The sequence below is a fragment of the Erithacus rubecula genome (assembly GCF_903797595.1).
Source record: "Erithacus rubecula genome assembly, contig: SUPER_Z_unloc_2, whole genome shotgun sequence".
NCBI classification, from domain to species: domain Eukaryota; kingdom Metazoa; phylum Chordata; class Aves; order Passeriformes; family Muscicapidae; genus Erithacus; species Erithacus rubecula.
The window spans coordinates 22,947-44,779 of NW_027635860.1; the positions used below are offsets into that span (position 1 = coordinate 22,947).

The 21,833-nt window shown below is 38.6% G+C and overlaps 2 protein-coding genes across 2 annotated transcripts; both read left to right on the plus strand.

Moving 5' to 3' along the window:
- Window positions 1-324: 324 nt before the first annotated feature.
- Window positions 325-11,861, plus strand: LOC306814741 (uncharacterized protein; the record flags this gene model as incomplete). Its single annotated transcript, XM_079331109.1, has 10 exons — window positions 325-366; window positions 626-799; window positions 911-1,017; window positions 1,516-1,652; window positions 2,390-2,542; window positions 8,283-8,316; window positions 8,396-8,466; window positions 9,693-9,755; window positions 10,117-11,129; window positions 11,640-11,861. 10 exons carry the CDS (start codon window positions 325-327, stop codon window positions 11,859-11,861), a joined length of 2,016 nt encoding a protein of 671 aa, XP_079187235.1.
- A 1,512-nt stretch (window positions 11,862-13,373) lies between these two features.
- LOC306814805 (uncharacterized protein) lies at window positions 13,374-20,717 on the plus strand. Its single transcript, XM_079331254.1, has 7 exons — window positions 13,374-13,406; window positions 14,474-14,585; window positions 16,075-16,103; window positions 16,204-16,270; window positions 16,355-16,399; window positions 18,518-18,603; window positions 20,254-20,717. The coding sequence occupies exons 2-7, from the start codon at window positions 14,495-14,497 to the stop codon at window positions 20,602-20,604; spliced, it is 669 nt and encodes a 222-aa protein (XP_079187380.1). The 5' UTR covers window positions 13,374-13,406; window positions 14,474-14,494; the 3' UTR covers window positions 20,605-20,717.
- Window positions 20,718-21,833: the final 1,116 nt, after the last annotated feature.

The window sequence follows — 21,833 nt, forward strand, 5'->3', positions numbered from 1 at the left end:
GGTTTGAAGGACTGCTTTTCTTTCTGGCAAGAAATTGAATGAAACAGGTAAGTTTTCCTGTGCTGGTTATATGTTGTGGAAAGACAGTATTGCCCCCTTGCTAGCAAGTCCCAAGCATTTGGTGTGCAGCTGCTGGTGGTGGAGTGGGTTCTTTAGCTTGAGATTTTCAAAGTGAAACTTGTGGTCGTATGTTGATCATAAAAGCCTGAAATGATCCCTGTCTGTGCTAATTCAATTTCTTTACTTTTTAGGACAGCTCTGCATCTTGCTTGTGCAAATGGCCATGTGGATGTAGTTATGTATCTAGTAGAAAACAAGTGTAAGATGAATCTTTTTGACAATGATAACAGATCGCCACTGATGAAGGTACGTGGATGATGGTATCTTCTTGCAAGTGAGACTTACTGATTTTGAAGTAAATGATGTCTTTGTCAGTATTCTTTATGTAGACCTTTGTAAAATCATGCATATTGTGATTGGTGTGGAATGGGCATATGTTAGCTAATCTAACATATTCTAACATAATCTAATTATGAGGTGCTCGTAATTCCCAGGATTAGGAAGATGGGGAAATGGCAACAAAGTGAAATGCAAATGCTGGAATTTTTTTCTTTTTTGTTTCCAGGCAGTACAGTGCCAGCAAGCAAAATGTGTGGCTGTTCTACTAGAACACGGTGCTGACCCAAATCTGGCAGATGCTGATGGCAATACTGCCCTTCACCTGGCTGTCCTGTCTAGTAATAGTACTGTAGCAGGGCTGTTACGTGAGCATAATGCCAGTATTGATGCCCAAAAGAAGGTAATATTTTATATTTGTTAATGAATTGCTTTCCAAAAGTTGTGTTCCTATTTTTCTTGAAGTTTTGTTTGTTTGTTTTAATTTGTTTATTAACTTTATATGCCCTTTTAGGAGGGATGTACCCCTCTTATTCTTGCTGTGTCCGAACATCATGAAGAAACAGTGGAGTTTCTTCTTAAAAAAGGAGCTGATGTGCATGCTCGAGATCAATGTGAAAGGTGAGGGGCTGTCCAAACTTCACATTGGTGTCTTTAATATTCTTCAGATTGGTTTGAGAGAGGCATGGGAATGAGGTCTGAAAAAATACAAAACAAGGAGCCACAGAGAAGCAGTTACTTGTGTGTGATTTGTGAAGGACGATCATACCTCAGTGGCTTGCTGTCATATCTCATTCGATGTTTTCCACAACAAAATGTTTGCAAAATGTTACTGCCTGTGATGGCCTTTCTGGCAGGAAGCCTGTGACTAGCTCAGTGCTATTCCCTCAAATTGAAAAGCTATCTCCTGCATAGTAGTAGAGTTTGTAAGTGTTGTCTGTGTGGAAGCTTTAAGATTAAACATGTAATTGTTTCTCTTAATGAAAAATGCTTTTTCTTTTCCATTTTTCATTTTAAAGTAATGGAGAGAGTACTTTTTTGAGGGCAAACAGAAAGAAAAATAATTACAGTCTTTGTGTAAAACAATCTATTTCATATCATATTTCTTGGATCTTTCAGAACTCCACTTATGACTGCTGCTTCTGGTGGAGAGCTTAGTCTGATAAAGGTTCTTCTTCAGTATGGTGCTGATGTTTCCCAGAAAGACACTAATGGATGGACAGCTGAGGATTATGCTGTTATTCATGGATATTCTAGGTAAATCTTGAACTGTATCATTTGAGTAAGTTCTCAGTTATCACTGTAGTTTTTAATACGACTTGTGTTAAAAGTGTGCTCAGTGATGTATTCATAGAATCTTTGAGATTGGGAACGGCCTCTAAGAATGGACCTAACACTGCAAGCCCACCACTGAACCATGTCCCTAAGTGCCAGTCTGGCACATCTTTCAAATACCTCCAGGGCTGGTGACTCAACAGCTTCCCTGGTCAGTCTGTTCTAATGCCTGACAGCCTTTTCATTGAATTAATTTTTCTTAATATCCAGTTTAACGTTCCCTGGCACAACTTCTGGCCATTTCCTCTTGCCTTCTGATCTGTATCATTCCAGTGTCTAGAGTTTACTTGGAAGATGTGGAAATTTTTACCCGGAGTTCTCTGTTAGATTTCAGGTTTTCTTGCTAAGCTCACATTTGGTTCATATAAAAACTTAAATATATCTGTGTACATTTATCCAGAGGTGAAACTTGATAGGTAGCAAGCAGGAGTTAATACCTTCATAGATTTGAATATGACTCTAGAGTCAATCTGACTGTAGTGATTATCAAAATGTGTAATAGTCATGCAGTAAGGGCACATGAGTATATAAATCCATATGGCTAAGGACAGGATAAGAGTAGATTGGATAAGAAGTGGCTGTTAACTCTTCTCTTAAATAGCATATGCAGGTTAGTGATTATTTTTTACCTAATGTATTTCCTCTCTTTCTCTGTACGGTCTTAGTAAACAACTGGCAGAATTTGCAGACTGGGAAAACACAGGAGAAGCTTCTGCAGGTGGTGGTGCACGAGGCATCACAGCACTTGGCACTCCACATGGGGCAGCAGCTGCTGGCTTTACACTGGGTGCACCTGCTGTGGATAGAGGAGGTTAGACCCTTGGCTATGGAGTAGCTCATGAGGACAATCAGTGTGGCCTTTTCTTAGTGGGTTTGTATTGTTAGTGCTTACTGTGTTCACTGTTGGTTTTAGTGGAGGCATCAGATGGAGCAGTACAAGCTTTGTGAATGTGGTTATTTGATGATAGTTGGAAGTGTTACTTGTCAGTCTGTGAAAGCATTTGTTTTGCATTCTGTGTTCACTTCTTACAGTTGTTACTTTCTGTCTGTCAGGCTGCCCATCTCTATGGGTTTTCCTTAAGAGAGAAGGAGGATAGGGAAAGAACATGGCAGAAGTGTTTTTACTTCTCGAGTGTGTGCATTTACCTAGAGATGGCAACTCAGATTGTGAAAATCCAATTACAAAAGCAGTGGGTTCCACCTGAGTAGTTGTTCCTCTTTCTGTAGTTGGGAAGCAACAGCAAAATGAGCAGAAAGGTACGTGTCTTGTTGATTTTCATGTCGTATTTCTCAAAATCAGTTCCATCCATTTTCACATAGAGACATACTTAGCAAATATTATCTTGGAAAAGTAACTTTGTCGGCAATAACATTGCAGTGTCTGTGTATGATATATTTACTAGAACATAGTTTGATTTACAGTGAAGATAATGCTTTTCTTCCACTTTCAGTAATTTTTATGATTTTTTTTAGAAAATAATTATTGCCTTGTAATCCAGAAAAGGAATTAAATTGCCTTATGATCAAAAACTTAGCTCCTTCAGTAAGTTCTAAAAATACGAGTCCTAGAAGAATTTTAGAATTCCTAGAATGAGCTCAGAGTCTTAGAGGAATCTTAGAAAATGAATACCTTAGTATAAATGAAATAGTTTGCCTTGTACTTTACATCTCAAGCCCTACAAATGGGAGATTTTATTCCTTCCAGATTTTTAAGGGTGTTATTTTGGAACTATGTGGCAAATGGACAGAAGACGGTGGTCAAACATAGTTCATTATTCCTTTCAATACAGTTCCTTACTCCATTTTTAAATATGTCAAGAAAAATGGGCACAATATGGGATATTTTTCCTCACTGACTTTAGGAAGATGCAGGAATTTAATTTAGAGTCAGACTTTGTTCCTTTGATTTGGGAACGCTTGATTTGACGCAGTCAGTGATTTGGAAAGTTTCTTGTTAAATTGCAGGAAATGTTTCTATTTTAATGGTTTTGGTGCAGGTGGTTTAATCAGGAAAATATTAATTTTGCCCAAACAGTGCCCACTGTTACTGTCTTGGAGAGATTACTGACATACAGAGAATATTTACCTGCATTAATTCTGCAATCTCTAGCTTGCTCACAGAAAGTACAGGTCCTGTATGGTGAGAGTTGTACTGATATGCTGCAGTAACAGACTTCAGAGCCTCTGCAAGAGGAAAATTTGGAACGATCTCAGGAGAACAGAGAAACCCATTTTGGAATTATTTTCATTTCTGTTGCTCTTCTGCACAGTTTTTCTGGGATCTTCAGTGTTGTCCTTGTTCCTTTTGCTGCTTTTGCACTTGTTGAATGTTTTTCAAAATACTCTCTTCTAATGAGCAATTCAACCTAGTTGAAAAGTTGGCTTTTGTTTATTGAAGTATTTACTGTGTGATGTATTGTTGCTGGGTCCCTACGGGAACTGTTGGGTTTCCATCATAGAGCTCTTAGAAAAGAATTAATTGCTTTGGTGATTTCTATCTCCCAAGGTCAGTAAAAAGCTGTCCTGTATTATCTCTTCAGAAAACTCAGAAATGTAGAAGGGTTGAGAAACCATCATGAGGTCCTTTCTTAACTCTTTAATTGTATTTTGTTTTGCTACAAGTAATTTTGCCATTTTCATCCCGTGTGGTAAAATCCATATTAGCAGGACTCTGTTCTGCTCCGAGATAATTGTTACATCATGAAGAAATTTGGTGTCAGCCGCAATAACAGAATGATTTTTTTTGCCTTAAATAGAGAATTTTACTAAGTGGGATGGGTAGAGCAGATGCATAGTGATTTCTATTCTGAACTTGTGTTGCACAGCACATAGATAGGTGCACACAAATACATATGCATGAGACATCCATTTTGGTCCAGTTGTGGCCTGCTGTATAGCCCCCTCTATGTAGGGGGAACATGCTGCCTTCTTGTAGTGTCTGGTGGCATAGCTTTTGTATGGAGATGGTGCAGCATGGTCAAATGAATGGAAGCAGGACTCTTCAAAGTGAGGTAGAAGTGGCCTGTGTTTGTATTAGGCACCAACCGACACAACTTTTAAGATATGCTGGTTTAAGGCAACAAGTTCCTGGGTTCCTTTTTTAGGGAGGGATAACTAAAAACTGATAAAACTGGAATTTAAGATGAGTGTTACTTAAGATGAGTGTGTGTAAATAAAATAATGTCTCAAAGTTGCATGCTTATCTGAGCACAAGGAGCCAAGATTTTCTTGAAACTTCTGGATAGTCTCCAGAGTTTGGTTCTTGAGACATAGGGATTTTGAGATGCTTAGAATAAGGAATGTTGTGTGTGCTGTATGTGTAATGCACTCTACAACCATGGAGGAATTTATTTTTCATCTTTGCTAGACAAGGAGTAGTCAATTTGAGGGAAATAGAAAATGATCAGGAGAGTGTATTTCTGATAATGTGTTTCAGAATACTGAAATATGGATGTTTTGTTTGGAGCGAGTCCATTAAGTTAGTTTGACACTGTCCCTTGAGAGCAGAGTTCTGTAGATTGTGGTTGGGTTCTTTGCAGCAGTTTAACTGTAGAATAGGCTGGTAGTCACAGTATGTTCTCACATTGCTGTAGCTGTTTTGACGTTCTGCTTCTGTTTTGCGAGTTTCTGGCAATTCCAGTTTATTCTGATGTCATTGTTCCATCTGTCCTTTCCATGCCTTTTCCTAAATGGATATAGGAATGCAACAATCTCCTAACCAGACCTCAAGAACAGGAAAATCAAGGAAAGGTATTTTATATAGTAGCATTCAAAATATGAACCATGTTGTACAGTATACAAATATCAACACATCTATGATGTTTATTATCCCAGAGGTCCCTATTTTGGTGGTACTGGTTCTATGAACTACATTTGAGGGCAGGCTTTGTGTGATTCTGTTTGTTTGCATGTTTTGCTTTGGTTCTTTACTATTGAATTTAGTGTTTGCTTTGTGTCATTGGTGATAGTAAATAATTTTTTAAATAAGCCCTTCTGTTACTCTGAAATGGAAATGGGCTTGAATTAAAGTAGAAGCAAGTAGTCCCCAGAAACTGCTTTTCTAGATCCCATTTCTATTGTAATCAGAGCTCTGTCTGAAAGGTAGCTCATAAACTTTCTCTCTTGCCTTCTAAAGGATGATGTGACTTGGTCTTGATCATTGCTTAAAGTTACTATTCACAGATGAGCGAGTATTCAGAGTTAGAAGGGACCCACAAAGATCATCAGGTCCAGCTCTTGAGTGAATGGCTCATACAGGGATTGAACCCACCAACTTGGTATTATTATCACCATCCTCTACCCAGCTGATCTTATCTATTCATTGGAATCAAAATTTCAGAAAATTTACTCAGCTCTTTTGATGACTTGTAACTGTACTAATTGAAAGTATAACTGAAGTCACCCATCGAGAGTGATAAGTGACTGCTCCACACTGGTGGAGAAATTTTTATTGGGCTTGGGACATCAGCAGGTAGGTTAGTATGCTGGTACTGAGTGAATTTACAGGATGCTGTGGTATGTACAACTAATTAATATTATTTAAATATTGTGTGTTTGCAATAGGAAACAGTGGAAGTTAGAGACTGTGTTGGTATTTTGATGGTTAGCTTGTCCTTGTTTCAGTTTCTAGGTTTTTCTCTGCGTGACATAGACTGTATTTCATTGTCCAAAAGGCCAGTGCAGGTCAGGAGAGGTACTCATCCAAATTCTCACATGTACTCTGTCTTTGGAACAGAAAAAAATGTCATGCTCTTATGTGTTTAATGCTAGCAGAGGAGATCAGGCATGATATGCCTTTGTTTTCTATTCCCTTTAATGATTGTGCCAAAGTCCTTGGATTGGTTGTTATGATAGTTAGCAAGAATTTGGCAAATGCTGAAATAGCTACTGTGTGGAAGTTGTGTTTGTTTACCCCTTCTGTTTTTGAAATTGAAGAGCCTTTCTATTTCATCTTAACTGTTGATAGTTGAGAGGTTCTAGCACTCTTGAAGCTGGATTCCTAGAGTTCAGGTTTCTTTGGTAGATCAGTGATGTGCTAGAGTGTGCTCTCATCAAGCTTGCAAATAGCCCTAAGTTGGGAGGATCAGTAGATGCACTTCAGGACAGTGCAATCATTCAGAGGCTTTTACTCTGACAGGCTGTGTAAATGAACTGTCAGGCCTGTCTAGCAAAATTCAGCCAGGGCAAATGCAAAGTCTGCACACAGAGGTACAAGCCCTTGTTACAAAGCATGCTGGCACTGTCTAGCAGGAGAGATGCCTTGGTGAGAAAGCCTAGTGGGTCTTGGCAGAGGGAGCTGAGAATGAGCCAGCAGCAGGATGCCCTGGCAACAGTGCCCTGAGTTGTATTAAGAGCAGCATAGCCAAGAGATTGAGGAAAGTGATTACCCAGCTCCACTCGGCACTCTCTGGATTGTGTCCAGTGCTCTGGGTGAAATTGGAGCCTCCAGTGCAAGAGAGATCTGTCTTTCAGCAGTGAGCAAGTTCAGTAGAAGGCCATCAGATTCATCAGGGACAGGAATATTTGCCCTTTGAGGACAGGTTGAGAAAACTGGGGGTTTTTTCAGTCTAGAGAAATGAATTTGCAGGGGATCTAGGAGCAGCTTCCAGTACATGTGAGAAGACAAAGCCAGGTGCTTCCAAGTGGTACATGACAGGAGGAGGAGACATAAGAGGCATAAATGGCAACACAATAGTTTCTGATCAAATGGGAAGAGTAAAACAGAGAGATTGTATAGTCTGCCTCCTTGGAGGTGTTTAAGACCAGACTGGATAAAGCCCTGACCAACCTTATCTGACCTCATGACTGAGCTCACTTTGAGAAGGCTGGCTAGGAGACTTCCCGAGGTTCCTTCTGATGTGATTTATCCTATTATCCTACATGCAAGTCATGTTTGTAATACTGCTGAAAGCTTGGAGTGTGCTGTAGAGTGCCCTGGGTTTGCCACTTTCATCTGCTGAGTTCTCTTTTTGATGCAGTGTACAGTTGCTGATTCTTCTGCTTGAGCTTTAGAGCTTGATTGTGCTTTTTGATTTTCATTATCTTTGCAAAATAATCTGGAACTGGATAGACCAGCAGATAGTGGAATACCTAGTGTAATGTTATATATAATGCTACATAAAAGAATAAATCTCTGCTAGTGATGTGTACTTGTGTGTAAGATGAGTACTTTGTAAGTTCTTAATGTCTTGCTAAACCACCACCATTTTGTTATCTGTTTACTAATGTAGGATATTAAAGGTATGCTTTTTTAATTCTTTTTTTTTTTTTTTTAAGTTTAGGTGTGTTTCTGTGTTTTCTAAACTTCTAGGTATAAGAGTCCAAAAGAGATATAGCTCTGGTCTTTTTATTTCCTTTTTTTTTTTTTTTTTTTAATTCAGTGTTGTTTTGGAAATGCAGTCATTTATGCCTCCCTGTACTGAATTTACTTCCCAAAGCATCATTCTGTTATGATGTGTAAAGTTGTCCATGTTCAATATTTAATTTTAAATGGTTAATTTTTAGCATGCTAAATTTAATTTCAACTTGTTGATTGATTAATGTTTGAACAGCAATAGATGACTTCTCCCAAGGAGACTCAATAAGGTGAGACTTGAAAAATATCAAACACTTAGCTGAGGAATGACTTGAGAGACACAGTACTCATTTTGCTTTGCTTTTAAAGAAGCTCTGAGAAAGAGGGGAACGATGACAGTTGGCATACTTCTGAGGAAGAAGAACTTGATTTTACCCCCAAGCTATGGTGCATTTACAGGAAAAATACCCTGTAAAAAGAAGGGGCTTGAAGGCAAATTTTCTTTGGAACTGAAAGAAACTGCAGCTCCAGTCAAGATTGTTTTCTATTTAAAGCAATCTCTGGCCTACCAGCCTTCCTTCTACTGTGAGTTTTTTCTAAAGGATCTGTAGCTGTGACACAATATGCAGTAGATTTGTAATTTGGAGCCAAAAAGCAGTAGGTGACAAGATAACCATATAGTTCTATTTTTTTTCTTGTTCATGGGAGTCAGATTTGCAGACCTCAAAAATGTGCAAGTTGTTATTATAACCTATCCTGTTCTGCTTTAATCATTGTTACTGTTTTCTGTAAATTTGGGGACAGATTCCTAAGTGATAAAGAGCATTTCTTGATCAAGATCTACAAAAATCCTTCATCACCTAGTTCTCCTTTCCTCAGCAGGTTCTTCAAGAGTGCTCAATGAGCAAATGAGTTACTCAAATGGGTCATCTATTTTCTTCTGTAAGATGACATTCAGTACTTGCATGTGATCTCCCACTGCATGTTTTTCCTCTTTTTTTTTTTCAGTGCTCGGGTAGTACTCTTTTTGTTAGTTACAAGCTCTCATGCCTGCTGTTTTTACTAATGATCCTTAGAATGATCAGCTTCTGAGTGATGTCTGGAGCATCAACTCTGTTGCACTGGCATTATGCAGTGATGTGGAACCTGAGTGTGGTAGTTCAACCCACTCTGTAATGCTGGAGATGCAAGCATGTTTAGATTTTACTTGATTTCCTTTTCTTGCACTGATTTAAATAGAAATGATACTTTTTCCTGCAATGATTTTGAAATTTAGGGTTTTCTATTTTTAAGTGTTCTTGCAGGGACTAAATTTATGCATTAAGTATGGGGATCTTAATAGTTACTTACCTTAGACACATTTGCAAGTAAGCATCCTGAAAATGCACTTTTAAATCTAATTTAATTTTACTTAAGTATTACAAATATTAGAAACAGATTTCTATGCACATGAGCATTTTTGGAAACAGTTTGCAGAAGGGTGCCTGCAGAGTGTGAAATACTTACTGAATTGGATATGAGAGGAGTGTTTGTGTAGTTAGAAGTACAGGATAGAGCTGGCACTATCCTAAGGACATTCTGATTATATTTACTGTTGAAGATTTCATGTGAACAAAGGATTTGTTGTTGTTACTGTTTAAAAAAAAATTCTTACATCTTTATTTACAGAAGCTGCAGAAGCCAAACCTGACACTGTTAATGAGTGCTTCACAGCAGTTCAGGAAAAACAGTAAGTTATTTGCAAAAGGTAGCATGATGTACTGATGTATAACATGGACTTGCTAAGTAGGTTTTTTTTTGTTGATTTTGGGGTTTTTGTTTAAATAGTAAATGAGGAAAGTAGCATTTGTAAACATTTATGATGTTAATAATTCAGAATAAAATAAGTAATTAAAATGAAGATATTAATCCCCTCTTAAGTCCTTTTCCTTCATCAAGTTCATCGTCCATCCTGCCCAACCTAATTTCTCCATTTCTAAATATTCCCAAATGGCTCCTCTTTTGTACATTAATCTGATAACATGCCAATTACTGTTTACATAATTCCTTCTGTTCATATGCATTTTTCTTTTCTTTTTTTGTTCTTTAAGATGATGGTGGTGGTTCTAGAATTGAAAGTCCTAAGTCGCCAAAGAAAAGTCTCAAAGAAAGAATCCCATCAGGTGCAAATGTGAACAAAGGAGACAGTGAAGAATTTTTTAATCAAGATGTCTCAGCTGCATGCAACCTGGATGAAGAATTGGAGGAGGAAGAGGAGGAGGAGGAAAAGGAGGAGGAGGAAGAGGATGAAAATGACAATGGAGATGGTAATGAAGATTATGAGGAGGAGGAGGAGGAGGATGAAGATTTTACTGAAGATGAAAAGGAGGAGGAAGAGCCGGAAGATGAAGAAACTCAGTCTAACGAAATACTGGAAGAAGATAAAACAGAATCTAAAGGGGAAATTAATCAGAAATTAGAGTATTTCAATAAAGCTAAGCATGAAGGGGATGCTCAGTGTGGAACTGGAGATGTCTGTGATGATCATGAAATAACTAAAGAACATGATGAAAAAGTGAAGGATTCTGTTGATACTGCAGTGTCCTTCATAGCTGGGTCTTGTGAAAAGTTTCAAGGAAATAAAACGGCAATGTCTCCTAAGATCGTGAAGAATGAAATATCTTGCAAGTCAGTACCAAAACAAGCTGTCTTTCAAAATGGAAATAATCTGCAAGATATGCAAGAAAGCCTGAACAGGAAAAGCATGATTGAGGAGACATTTCATAAGAAGGCTGACTCCTGTTTTGCAGGCTCTGAAATGACAGACTGGAAAAAAGAGATACCTCAGCCTGTCTTAAATAGTTGTGGTGTTAAGGAGGAAAAGTCCAACTTCAGTGATAGCTTTGAAAGTGGCAATAATTCTTGGTTAGCAGAAAAAACCCCAGGACCTGAAGGTGAAAGACCAACCTCTGTCAAACCTGAACATGTGCATGGTGAAGATACTGAAGAGGAATATGAAGGAGTAGATGATAAAGTCTGTAAAGCACTGAAACAAGAAAGTGAAAACTTGCACTTAAATGAGCAAGAAGAAGATTGGAGAGCAGCATTTCATTCAAGTACTGAAGTAAGTATATAAGAATGATTAAATCACAAGGGTATTTTCTAATGGTCATATAGGTAAGAAACACATAGTAAACTGGATTTATTTTAATGCTTATTTTTCACACATCTTTTCATCATTCATTTTTGATGTTAGCATCTTACTTGGAGTCAAAACAGTTTCTTTGCTATGGTATGGTAATAGAGTATGGAAAAAGAGGAGGCAGTAGACTCTGGAATGGGTTAGATTTTTATCAGGTCTGTTACAGTTTTTGTCCATGAAGTTTCACTACCATTTAAGAAAATTCATGGTATGATAGCTGAAAGTGAGGAAACAAAAGGAGTTTTGGATAAGATTGAGAGCAGGAAACGAATGATTTTCTGTGGAGCAAAGTAGGGGGAAAAAAGCAATATGCTCTGGAATGTTGTAACTTCAATGAAGCTAGAAGTTAGACTGACACGAGGAATTGCTTATGGAGGAAGAGCAAAGATGATGTTTGTGTTCTTTTCAGCTGTTTTGGTTGATCTCTTTTAGGAAGAATCATCTGACTACAAAGAAGAGGAGAAGGACGGTGCTGGCAGAAAGCTACAAACTCCAGGTGTTGAGGATTTGAAAAATTCTGTTTGTAATGATAGGCATGAAGTCCACAAAGCTTCAAAGGACAACTCTGGTGAGGGAAATGACTTTGTAAATCCTGAGCCAAGTTCTTCATCTGCAAATATTAATGCACAGAAAGTGAATTTAAATGGTGATTGATTCCTATGATAGCAAAATATTCTCTTGCCTGTGAGTCCTAATGGGCATTGGCAGAGAAGGAAAGCAGATTGTGTTGCTTTTCATTCATTCTTAAAAGAACTGAAACTGTATGCCAAGCAATGCAATATGAAGCAAGTGCCATTCTTGATTTGTTCTGCATTCTCCCTGAAGTGGTCTAAAAAATGCACAGATGGAAAAGAGAAGGAGGACTAGAATGTCTTGAGTGACAACAGTATTCCCTTTTATGATGAGCACTGTCACATTGAAAGGCTGTGACTGACCTTGGCTGAAGCCAGGGGAGGATTTGAGTCAAGCTGAGAGAAAGCTGTTCCAGTGCCTCACCTTGTCCAGTTTTAAAATGTAGGTGGTCTCTCCAGCACCACGTGCGTGTACTTGAAAACAATAGCAGCCTAGTCAGAGCAGAGCACTTTGATACTGACCTGAGGTGTGACAGTTGGAAGAGAAAGCACCATTTCCATTGTCTGTCTCCAGAGTGCAGCTTGTTGAAGTAGATGTTCCTAGAGCACATGTAGCTGCTGTTCAGATGCTGTGCAGGGGGCCCTGGCAGAACCTGCTGTTGTGCCTATACCTGCTCATCTGTCTGTATTTGTTTCACCATAAGTGTGTATTTGGCATAGAGTAAGTAGTCACAGTTCAGATTGGAACCAGTAGTTGTGTCTTGTGTGGGGAGTGCCTTCACAGGCATTCAGCTCCTTCCCCCTTCTTTATGTGTATGTGTCCACACAATTGAATAGTGAATCAGTTTTTCCTAATGGAGTAGCTTAAAATAGAAATAGGAGAGTAAAATCTGGCTAGGAAGCCCTTGAGATTGAACTTTAAAATCATCTGATAGAGAAGAGGTTTGAATTTTAACCCCCCCCGTATGAAAATGGCTTTTATGTGTTTGGGTTAAGTACTTGAGATCTGAGCCTTTATTTTTAAATAGCAATACTTAGGTGTCTAGCACCTGGGAAGGGGCTGGCTAACAACTTTGTTAGGGAAGATCTTTCCTAATAGTACATCAAAGGGAGCATTGTTTCTTGGTGACTTTGTGGATGTTAGCGTGAGGAGGTTTTGTATGATATTTCTATGGTACCCCCTGTACAGTGGAAAGTGACAGTAAATGCCAAGTTTTGGAATTGTAGGCTGGGAGACCTTAACTCTGTATTCAAGAGAACTGCAGGATGTTGGAGGATCTTCTGAGTGTTACCCAAGTATGTTGGATATTGCCTGCAGCTTTATCAGCTGTTGTGCACAGCCAGCTTCTGATAGAAAGGAAGCAAAAGGAGCTGGAAGTGTAAAGGAGATAACGTGATGTGTCTGGGTGGGAAGAAGCGCTTGAATACAACTTGGTTCTTAGTTTGTCCTCACCGATGGAACCTGCATCTTTGGATGCACAAAGGCTCAAGCATCTCACTTCTTCCCTTATTTGCAGGTACCCTTCCAAAACAGTGGGAGCAGAGCAAGAGGAAGATGCTGAATCTCCCTGGGATTGAGAGGTAGGTTTTGTGAAGGACACAAGGGTTACCACTGCAGGAAGTAGGAGTAAGATCCAGAATCACTTGAGAGCCTCCTTTTGATTTGGACACTGCTGTTGATAAGGCGTATTTCCTCCTTTTTTCCTTTTGCGCTATGTTTCTAACTGGGGGGGCACTTGAAATACTTCTCCTCTATGCCAGCTGCTCAGTTAGGATTGGGATGAAGTTGAACTGAGCTAATGGCTTGGGTCTCAGCAATTGCCCTTTGAATTTTGTTTCTAGTATAGTAGTGAAACTGTGAAGGTCCTTGCTACTTCAAATACTCTGACCTTTTCACAGAGGCTGGCAGGATTATTGCTTTTTCACCATACAGCCCTAGTCTGCTGAGCTGGTTAGCTGTTGCCCTTGGGGTCTACAACCTAGATGTCATCTAGCTGCTTCTGCACAGATCCTCTCTACCTTTTGTAGGTGTACTCTGGCCCTCTTGAAAGTCATGTTCAACAGAGACACTGCATATGCTGGCCTTGTTTGCCTTTTTTGTTCTTCCTGTCTGTGGCAATCAGCAAGATCTGTAGCTAAGTCCCTCTGGTTCTTCTTTTGAGAACTCTTCCCATCCCCTTCTTAAAAATACAAGGTTAAAATATTAGTTTTAAGGTAGTTGTAAGCTCTGCCTTGCTAATCTTTGTTCAGTCCAACTGGCTCATGCAGTTGGGAGCAGCAGTGTGTTCATTTACCACCACAGGATATATGCCTAGGGAATGTCAGTACCAACTTGAATGTCATTTACAAGTTGAGTGCAAATGTTGGAGCACCGCAGACATGCAGATGTTGTTTCACAACCTGTATCTTGAGCTACCATTGAGTTAATTCTTGTTTGAAGTTGTCCGGTTTGTCAAGGTTTGTCAGTGTGGCAGAATAGTGGTGTGAAGGTTTTGCCTAAGATCTGAAAACAAGCACAATTGCTGTGATTTTCCAGTATGTTGCCTTTTGATGGATTCTCGTCAAGGACCTTAAAAATGTTTTTGTATCTAGAATATACTTGATACCGTGCTACATTAATTGATTCAGCAGGAACTTTTTGTATAGAAATGAGTTGAAAATGCATTTGTACCAATTCTTCTTTGTCTGTTTTAGGCTACACAGGCAGATTCTGAAATGCCAAGAAATCTCCCACGTGGTGTGCTGCTGCCAGCTGCAGAGAGACATGGACCATGCTGCCAGTTTGTTTCAGGGGAAAGTGACAATGGTAACTTCCTGGTGGGCTAGTGTTTATGAGCATTTATAGGCTAAAGTCAACTTTTATTGGTGTCTGTCTTAGAAATGCTGTCATTGTGTGAGAGCAAACCATACCAATGAAGTGCTTACTGTTTGGGAATTAATGCCAGTAATCACAGCACTTGCTGGCCAGTTTGTAAAGGAAATTCTTTGCATTATTTGTGTTCTTCAGGTGAGTATGTAGTGTTTTTGATTCAGGTTCTTGTTTCATAGCAATGGCAGTGTATGTCTATTAGGGCTGCCATTTCTCAGCATTTGACATTCTTAGATGATAATGCAGCATAAGACAGCTGTAATCTGGCTTTGCATTTTTGTCCCCCCCAGCTTAACTTTGGTAGCATTTTGCTAGCTTTATGTTGTGCTTTGCCTACAATCTAAAATAGGACTGCAAGTACAGGGGGTTTTGGTGAGGATTTCTGCCTGTAGTTTGTGATGCTGTCTCTTGAGCATCTTGAGCAAAACTTGACAGGCTTCCAGGAGCTTCAAATGTAGTTAACTATTTTTCATGGAATTCTGCTTAGACAAGAGTTCTACTAAGACAAGTTTAGGATCAGTGTGAAAAGATAGTAAAAGGTGTTTATAGTAATCTTTCTAAGGTCTTTCCACACTGCTGGACCACCATGTTTACTGAAATTGAATGCTGTTTGTTTTTTAATGTTGGTTTGAGGGGTTTTTTTTATATAGAAAAATGTATTTGAATACAAAATTTTTGCCACGGAGCCATTCTTAATAATTCTAAATATTCTTTCATACACTTATTTAGCGAGAGGACTCAAAGTATAAGATGACTTAAGCAGAGAATTGGAGAAATGTAGGTGGCATTGTGTGGGTTTGGAAATTATTTGGTGTTGGACAAAATTTAAACAAATATTTGGAACTATGTTATAAATGTAGATTAAGACCATACATTTATTTCTGCTGTTCCCCTGCCAGCTAAACCCCAACATGAACACTGACATGATTTTACATTGTTAGACATCTATGGTGTCTGCACCCATGTTTTCTTAGCTCTATCAATGGAAAGGAAAATGCTCCTCAATATTAAGCACTTGCAGAATAATCACAGTCATAATGCTGTTTTATGATCGTTCCTTACAGCAGACCAGCTTTGGCTTTTGAAAGAATCCTTTCAGAAAGCAGGATTCAGCTCCTCAAAAGGACTAAATATTTTAATCTTGTTCTGTTAGCAAGCATGACCTTACTGCTTAACCTATATTGTCCTAGTTCTGTGGTAATTATTTTTTAAATTCAAAGGGCATGGTGGGAAGTATGCATTGTTCTTTTCTTGTATGCTATGACACACGCTGCATGATGAGGTAAATTGAATGGTCAGTGTTGTACTCTTGATGAAATAATGCTTGTGACTAATACTTAATTTTAGAAACTACTGATGTTGAATGGAGTAAAAGGTACCCACAATTTTAAAAAATAACATTTCTCAAAATATTTTTCACTTTTAGGCATTTTGGAGAAACCTAGCAATTCACAGGTAAGCATTTGCTCCTGTCAGACTGACTATTTACTCTGCTCTTTAAATAGTTTGTAGTTACTTTGAATTTGTTGTTTCATCATTGAATTGTCTTTTGTAGCTGAGGACTCCCATATCTGCTTTGAAAATGCATGAAACATCTCCTGAAAAGAGGCAGCAGAAATCAGGTAATATTTGCATTAAGTGGTTCTGAGTTTAGCTTCATAATCTTTTAGGAGTATTTAATAAGGCATCTGTTTTCTGCTTTGCAGATCTGTTGCAGGAATTTGATTTAGAAGATATCGAGGATATTGAAGGTATTCATGACCATCTCTATCCTGTTCTTTCATGGACAGACACATTGCAATTGCAAATCTTTCCCTCCTTTTAAATTATTGCTCAAATTATGATATGTTTTAACAAGGTGTTCTGTAAATGGAAGGACTACTGAAATATGCACCTGTACATGTTTGCTGCCTCCTGTCATCTACTTTTCTGTGGTGTTGGCTTCCTCCAGCATACATGTTGTCATCTCCCCTTTTCAGGCAGTCCTGAAGATGGAAGAACATTGTTGCCTTGTGTCTTTTCTGCCTTTTCCCTTGTTCTCTGCCAGTACACAGGAACCCCAAGATTGATTAAACGCTATGTGAAATAGATCTTAAGGGCTCCTAAATCTTACTTGAAGACTGAGACTTCAAACTCAGCATAGCTGCTGTTGAAAACTTCTCTGATGGGCAAGACTAAATAGTTGCTTTTGATGACAGCAGTCTTGGTAGCGATAACTTCGGACACTCTCTGCAGTAATTTCGGTGATACTAAGTGTTCCTTGACCACCAACACATCTGTCTGTTTTTACTGCTGGCTGGAGCTTTCATCTGCTCCAGCAAATGGCTTGGTGTTGGGATATCTACAAGCATGAGTGAAGTCTAAAGCTCCTCTTGTTGAAAAGCAAGGAAAAGGGGAAAATGCCTGTGTTTCTTGTAGAACATTATTCTTAGATAATGTCTAATTATTGCTGTTATTATTGTGTTTAGTATTTATCAGACTATCTGAAATGCATCAGAGTTACCAAGAGATCATCATAAGAGCCCTGTGAAATAAGTGCAGTCAATCCACTAATGACTGCTGTGTGTTGTGAAATGCCTTGTGCTGAAATACCCAACAATCAAATCTAGAAAAGACCTCAGAAATTTTACCCAGCAGTGAGGTGGGAGTAAAAGGTCGTTACTTCACACTGTGTAGCTTGGGGCCAGAATTGAGTTCTGGAGACCTTGATGACTGACTGAGGAGGTCAGACTCCAGTTCAAACATAAAGTTGTAATTCTGAGTTTTTATCAAATGTTAAGAGCCCTTCAAGGAATGAAGGTTTGCAAAAGTAGTCACCTAAAGCAGAAAATGCCAAGTGAGTTTGTGCCCTTTTGTATTTTTATGATGATACCTACCTATTTTTCCCAGTCTTGCTCATTTCTCTTTTTTTCTTGTGGGAAGGATATCATGTCCTTTAGCAGTGAAACTCTGTGTATAGAAAGGCTATTGTTTGGAATCCATGAAATTATGAAGCAAGACAGGAAGGGCAGAGTGGTAAGGCTGCAAAGCCTCCATCTCTTGTTTTTAGATTCCCCACTTGAGTTGCTAAGACTTGTTTCTTTCTGCAAACTTGTCACTTGAAAGTGTACAACATCTCCTCTACAAGAACAATGACAGTGAGGTGCTGCTTCTAGATTGTATCTGGGATTATCTGGAATGCAATTTTCTGGGGTAACAGAGATTCAGGGTAGCTACCAGAGTGAGTGCTTCTGGGAAGTTTTTGACCTGCCCATATTATATAGAATTCTTAGAGAGGGAAGAGTGGAAACTGGTTTTCAACAGTATGAGCCGAGTGTTCAGATCGTGGATTGTTTCTCAGCATTACAGAACTTTCAGTTCCCGTCTGTGTCTTCTGCAAGAGATAAGGTAGCAGTTTGAAATACTCAGTCCAGATCCATGTCTAGAGATAGATTTATTTCATAGAGAGAAGCTGGGATCTAAAACTATTTCAAAGCTGTGATTTTTTGTTCATGATTTTTTGTGCACTGCATGCATGCACACAGGGAAATCCCATTGCTGGAGCCATGTAACTAGTTAGTGTATGGCACACAGCATTTCAAAGAGAGAGATCAGGATAATCCACCTTTAAGAAACAGGATTGGTTGATTTGTGACCACTTCCAGTGATTTTCAGCAAATTTCCTTTAAATGCCCTGTAAAAAGGAAATGTACACAGATGCATCTCTAGTTTAGTTTTGGTAATTTTTGTATTGAAGACCTCACAGATTAGAGGGGATGCATTATTTTGTGTTAAAATTTCTCTCACAAATATGATTGAAGATGCACTCCAAATGGAAATAAATAATATTAGGTCCTGATGGTTATCAAAATACAGTTTTCTCACTGTAGGTGAGTACTCAGGATCTACTTTTCATATGTCATCAGCAGCTGGAAAAGAAGAGGATAAGGATGCCGTTGAAAACTACGGAGTGTGGGTATGTAAGACTTAAGATTTGGAATGAAGAGTCTTAATCAGTAAATTGTATTACACACTGTAAAGTAAAGAATGATGTATTATACAGATGTAAAGTAAAGGAAACTTAGCAGTCAGTGAATAATTCAGGAGAATTCTGTAGATAAAGGTTGTCTAAAAGCCTGAAGTAAAATGGGATGCAGACTTCTTATGATGGGGAAAAATACTTCTCATTATATTAAATACTCCTGTTACACTAATTTGTTTCTGGCTGGTTTGCTTAGACCTTGTTCAGTGTTTTTTGTTTTGGATGGTACTGAGAAACAGTGCAGTAAAATTAATTTTTTTCTCTATGCAAAATGCACATTCAAGTAAAGAAGGAAACTTGTCTTTCTAGTATACTGATATATTTGATGAAGTATGCTTGGTCTTCCACTTGATAAGAGAAGAAGAAACAAAAGTTAAATGTTTTGATCTTCTCAGCGCTTTCGCTGCCTCTGCAAAATATGTGCTTGTTTGGCCATGTTAATACTAAGTGTTTGAAAAGGCTTTTTCAGAGGGCATTTTAGACAGGAATAAGGCAGGTGTCCTGTTAGACCTACAGCAGGAGAGGCAGAGGCCTGGATAGAGGGGTCTGGAATCTTCTGTAGCATCTCAAGGGGCAGTGGAGCAAATTACTTCTACCCCACACCCAGACACGATGAAATATTAACAGGGCATGGAACTTAGGCCTACTGAGAGGTGGTAATGGTTGGACAATGAACTTGGGGAATGGAGAGGCTGACACAGATGGTAGCTGAGGTGCTCCTTCCCTGTTCTGAAGGCAGGAATTTTTGCGGAGAAGGGCTTGGCTATCAAGAAGAGAGAGATGAGTTGCATGGTCTTAGCCCTGTATGGAAGGCACTAGGAAGCATATGGGGAAGGAGCATTTGGGGAGAAATGTAACACATGATGGAAGCAGCCAGAGCTGTTGAGGAGCAGGGCCATGGGGTGAGGGATGTGAGAAGACTGGGCGGGGTTGAGTGAGGCATGGTATGGTTTTCACATAAGTTTGGCTTCATGACTTTTGGGATAAGGGAAGGAATGGACAAGTTTCCCTAATAAATGCTTTTTCTTTGGAGCTCAGAATGGAATTTAACATTTCGGCACCTTGGGTGAAGAAATAGGCCCAGTTCTCCATGGGGTGGACAATTAAAAGGTTGTCGTGTTCATTAACACTGTATTAGCTTGGCTGGCAGGGAATTGTAAAATGCCAGACAGTAGAATAATGGAGGAAAGAAGATGAGGAAACATTGGCAGTTCTAAAGTAAAATTGTATTAAAGCAATAAAATATGAAAAAATAAATTGCTTTTTAACAAAGGCCACTGGTGGCAGAAAGCAGGCAGGCCTAAAGGTGAAAGTAACCCTCATTGAGACAACTCCAAAAAGCTGCTGTTTCTCTTAAGTGCTAATAGGTAGTAACTCCTTTATAACTCCTTTATTTTTGAGAAAAAGGTGTCAGTGAACCTTTAATTTAGTATCCCTTGATTTATATTATAAACATTTCTTTTCAAATATCTAGATGTTGCTATTTCTGTTACATGATAGGATGGGTTTGCAATAGAAATCACCTGTACTAACTGTAACTTCCTTTTTCTTGGTCATCTTTTTGTCTGTACCTGTTTACTTAAGGATAAATATATTTTAGAAACTACCAACCGGATAGAAAAATCAGCCCGTGAAAATCAGACTGACAAAGCAGAAGTTTCACATCAGAAAGCCGTAACAAAAAGTGAAGAATTGCACAGTGCTGACAAGGAGTCAAATCTAAAAACTTGGGAAGAAAGATATGAAAGAATGTGGGTTGAAAGTGAGCAAAAGGAATTGAAAACAAATTTTAAAAACATTACAGCAGAGCTGAAACAGTTGTTTGGTGAAAATGAAGCTGGGAAAACTGCTTCCCTTGTGGAAGAAATACCAGAAGATGGCTTTGGTGAAGAGTTGAAGAGTTCTCACATTATTTCATCTCCTGTGGCAGAATAAGTTAGAAAGCCAAGGTGAATTTGGAGATACTAAACTTAAACTGGGTGGAAAAGTACCTAAAATGGAAATTGTGCTTCCAATTCTTCTGGATCATAATAGCTTCAAGACAAATGTAGAAGATACCTGGAATACAGATGAAGAAACTGGCATTAACAGTGTAGATAACAGAAAGGTGACTCTAGGAAAAGGAGAGAAAAAGAAAATGCCTACAATGGAAGCAGAAGAGAATGATAATGGAAGTAGTAAAAATGCAGAGGAAGGTCCTGCTTACTCCCTGAGACATAGCTTAAAATCAAGTATTTTGGGTGACGTTTCTAATACTCTTCCTAAAATAAGAGCTGTTTGTGCAAGTGATGAAAATGCACATTCTATAACAGAAATGAAACTTAAAAAATACTGTGTATTTCATAATGATGTTCCCAAGGATTGCCTTATCAACAGTAATATAGGAGAAACAGAAACTCAGAGTCTTTTCACTAGTGCTCAGGAATTGTGTGGCATGCTGGAAGGGAGTCTTGATGAAGAGCTAAAACGAGATATGGAAAGATTTAAGAGTAAGGTAGGAATGCTGCAAACAGTGTTCCTGGCTTTGGGGAAAGAGAAGGTACAGCTGCAAAAAGAGGTACTTCAACTGCTACTCCTTATTCTTTAGCCTTTCTCCATATCAATGGTCCTGTTCACTTCAGCTATTCATCATTAAATGAAGATGCTTTGTGCAAATTAGTTTGTTTTTTTTTTAAATGAAAACACAATACTTATGAATAGAATGAGTAGTGTAGAGTTCCCTTTCCACCCTTTTTCAGAAAACATGGAATGCATTTTTTGTTTGGGCTTCTGCCTTTGCCTTCTTCTCTTCCTCTTACAGGATTTTTGCAGTCTTTTCAGACAAGTGATTTGGCTGCTGCCTGAACTGAATCAGTTTTCACTTTCTTGGAAGAGAATCTGGCATGATGCTGTAGCAGGTCGTGTAAATCATAAATTGCTGCTTCCAGTAATAAAAGCAGCAACAGTCATCTGACCTCAGGATGTCTCCAAGCATGTGCTTGAAGGAGATTTTAGGATTAACAGAATCTGCCTCATCTCATCAATTTGTATATAAGAAATACATTTACAGCTTTTAGTAAATGTGTTTAATCAGCTTCTGTAAAAACTAAGGAAAACATTGGTTGACCAAAAGCATGTTAAATTGCTGTCATGATCTCAGACTGTTGCTTGCTTTAGCTTCCTTT

Bases quoted from the DNA above. Each gene is read 5' to 3' on its own strand.
- LOC306814805 (XM_079331254.1), top strand. From the start codon at position 14,495: ATGCCAAGAAATCTCCCACGTGGTGTGCTGCTGCCAGCTGCAGAGAGA. The intron at 16,400-18,517 runs GTATTCATGACC...TTCTCACTGTAG, and splicing joins AGATATCGAGGATATTGAAG to GTGAGTACTCAGGATCTACT. The intron at 18,604-20,253 runs GTATGTAAGACT...TGTTTACTTAAG, and splicing joins TTGAAAACTACGGAGTGTGG to GATAAATATATTTTAGAAAC.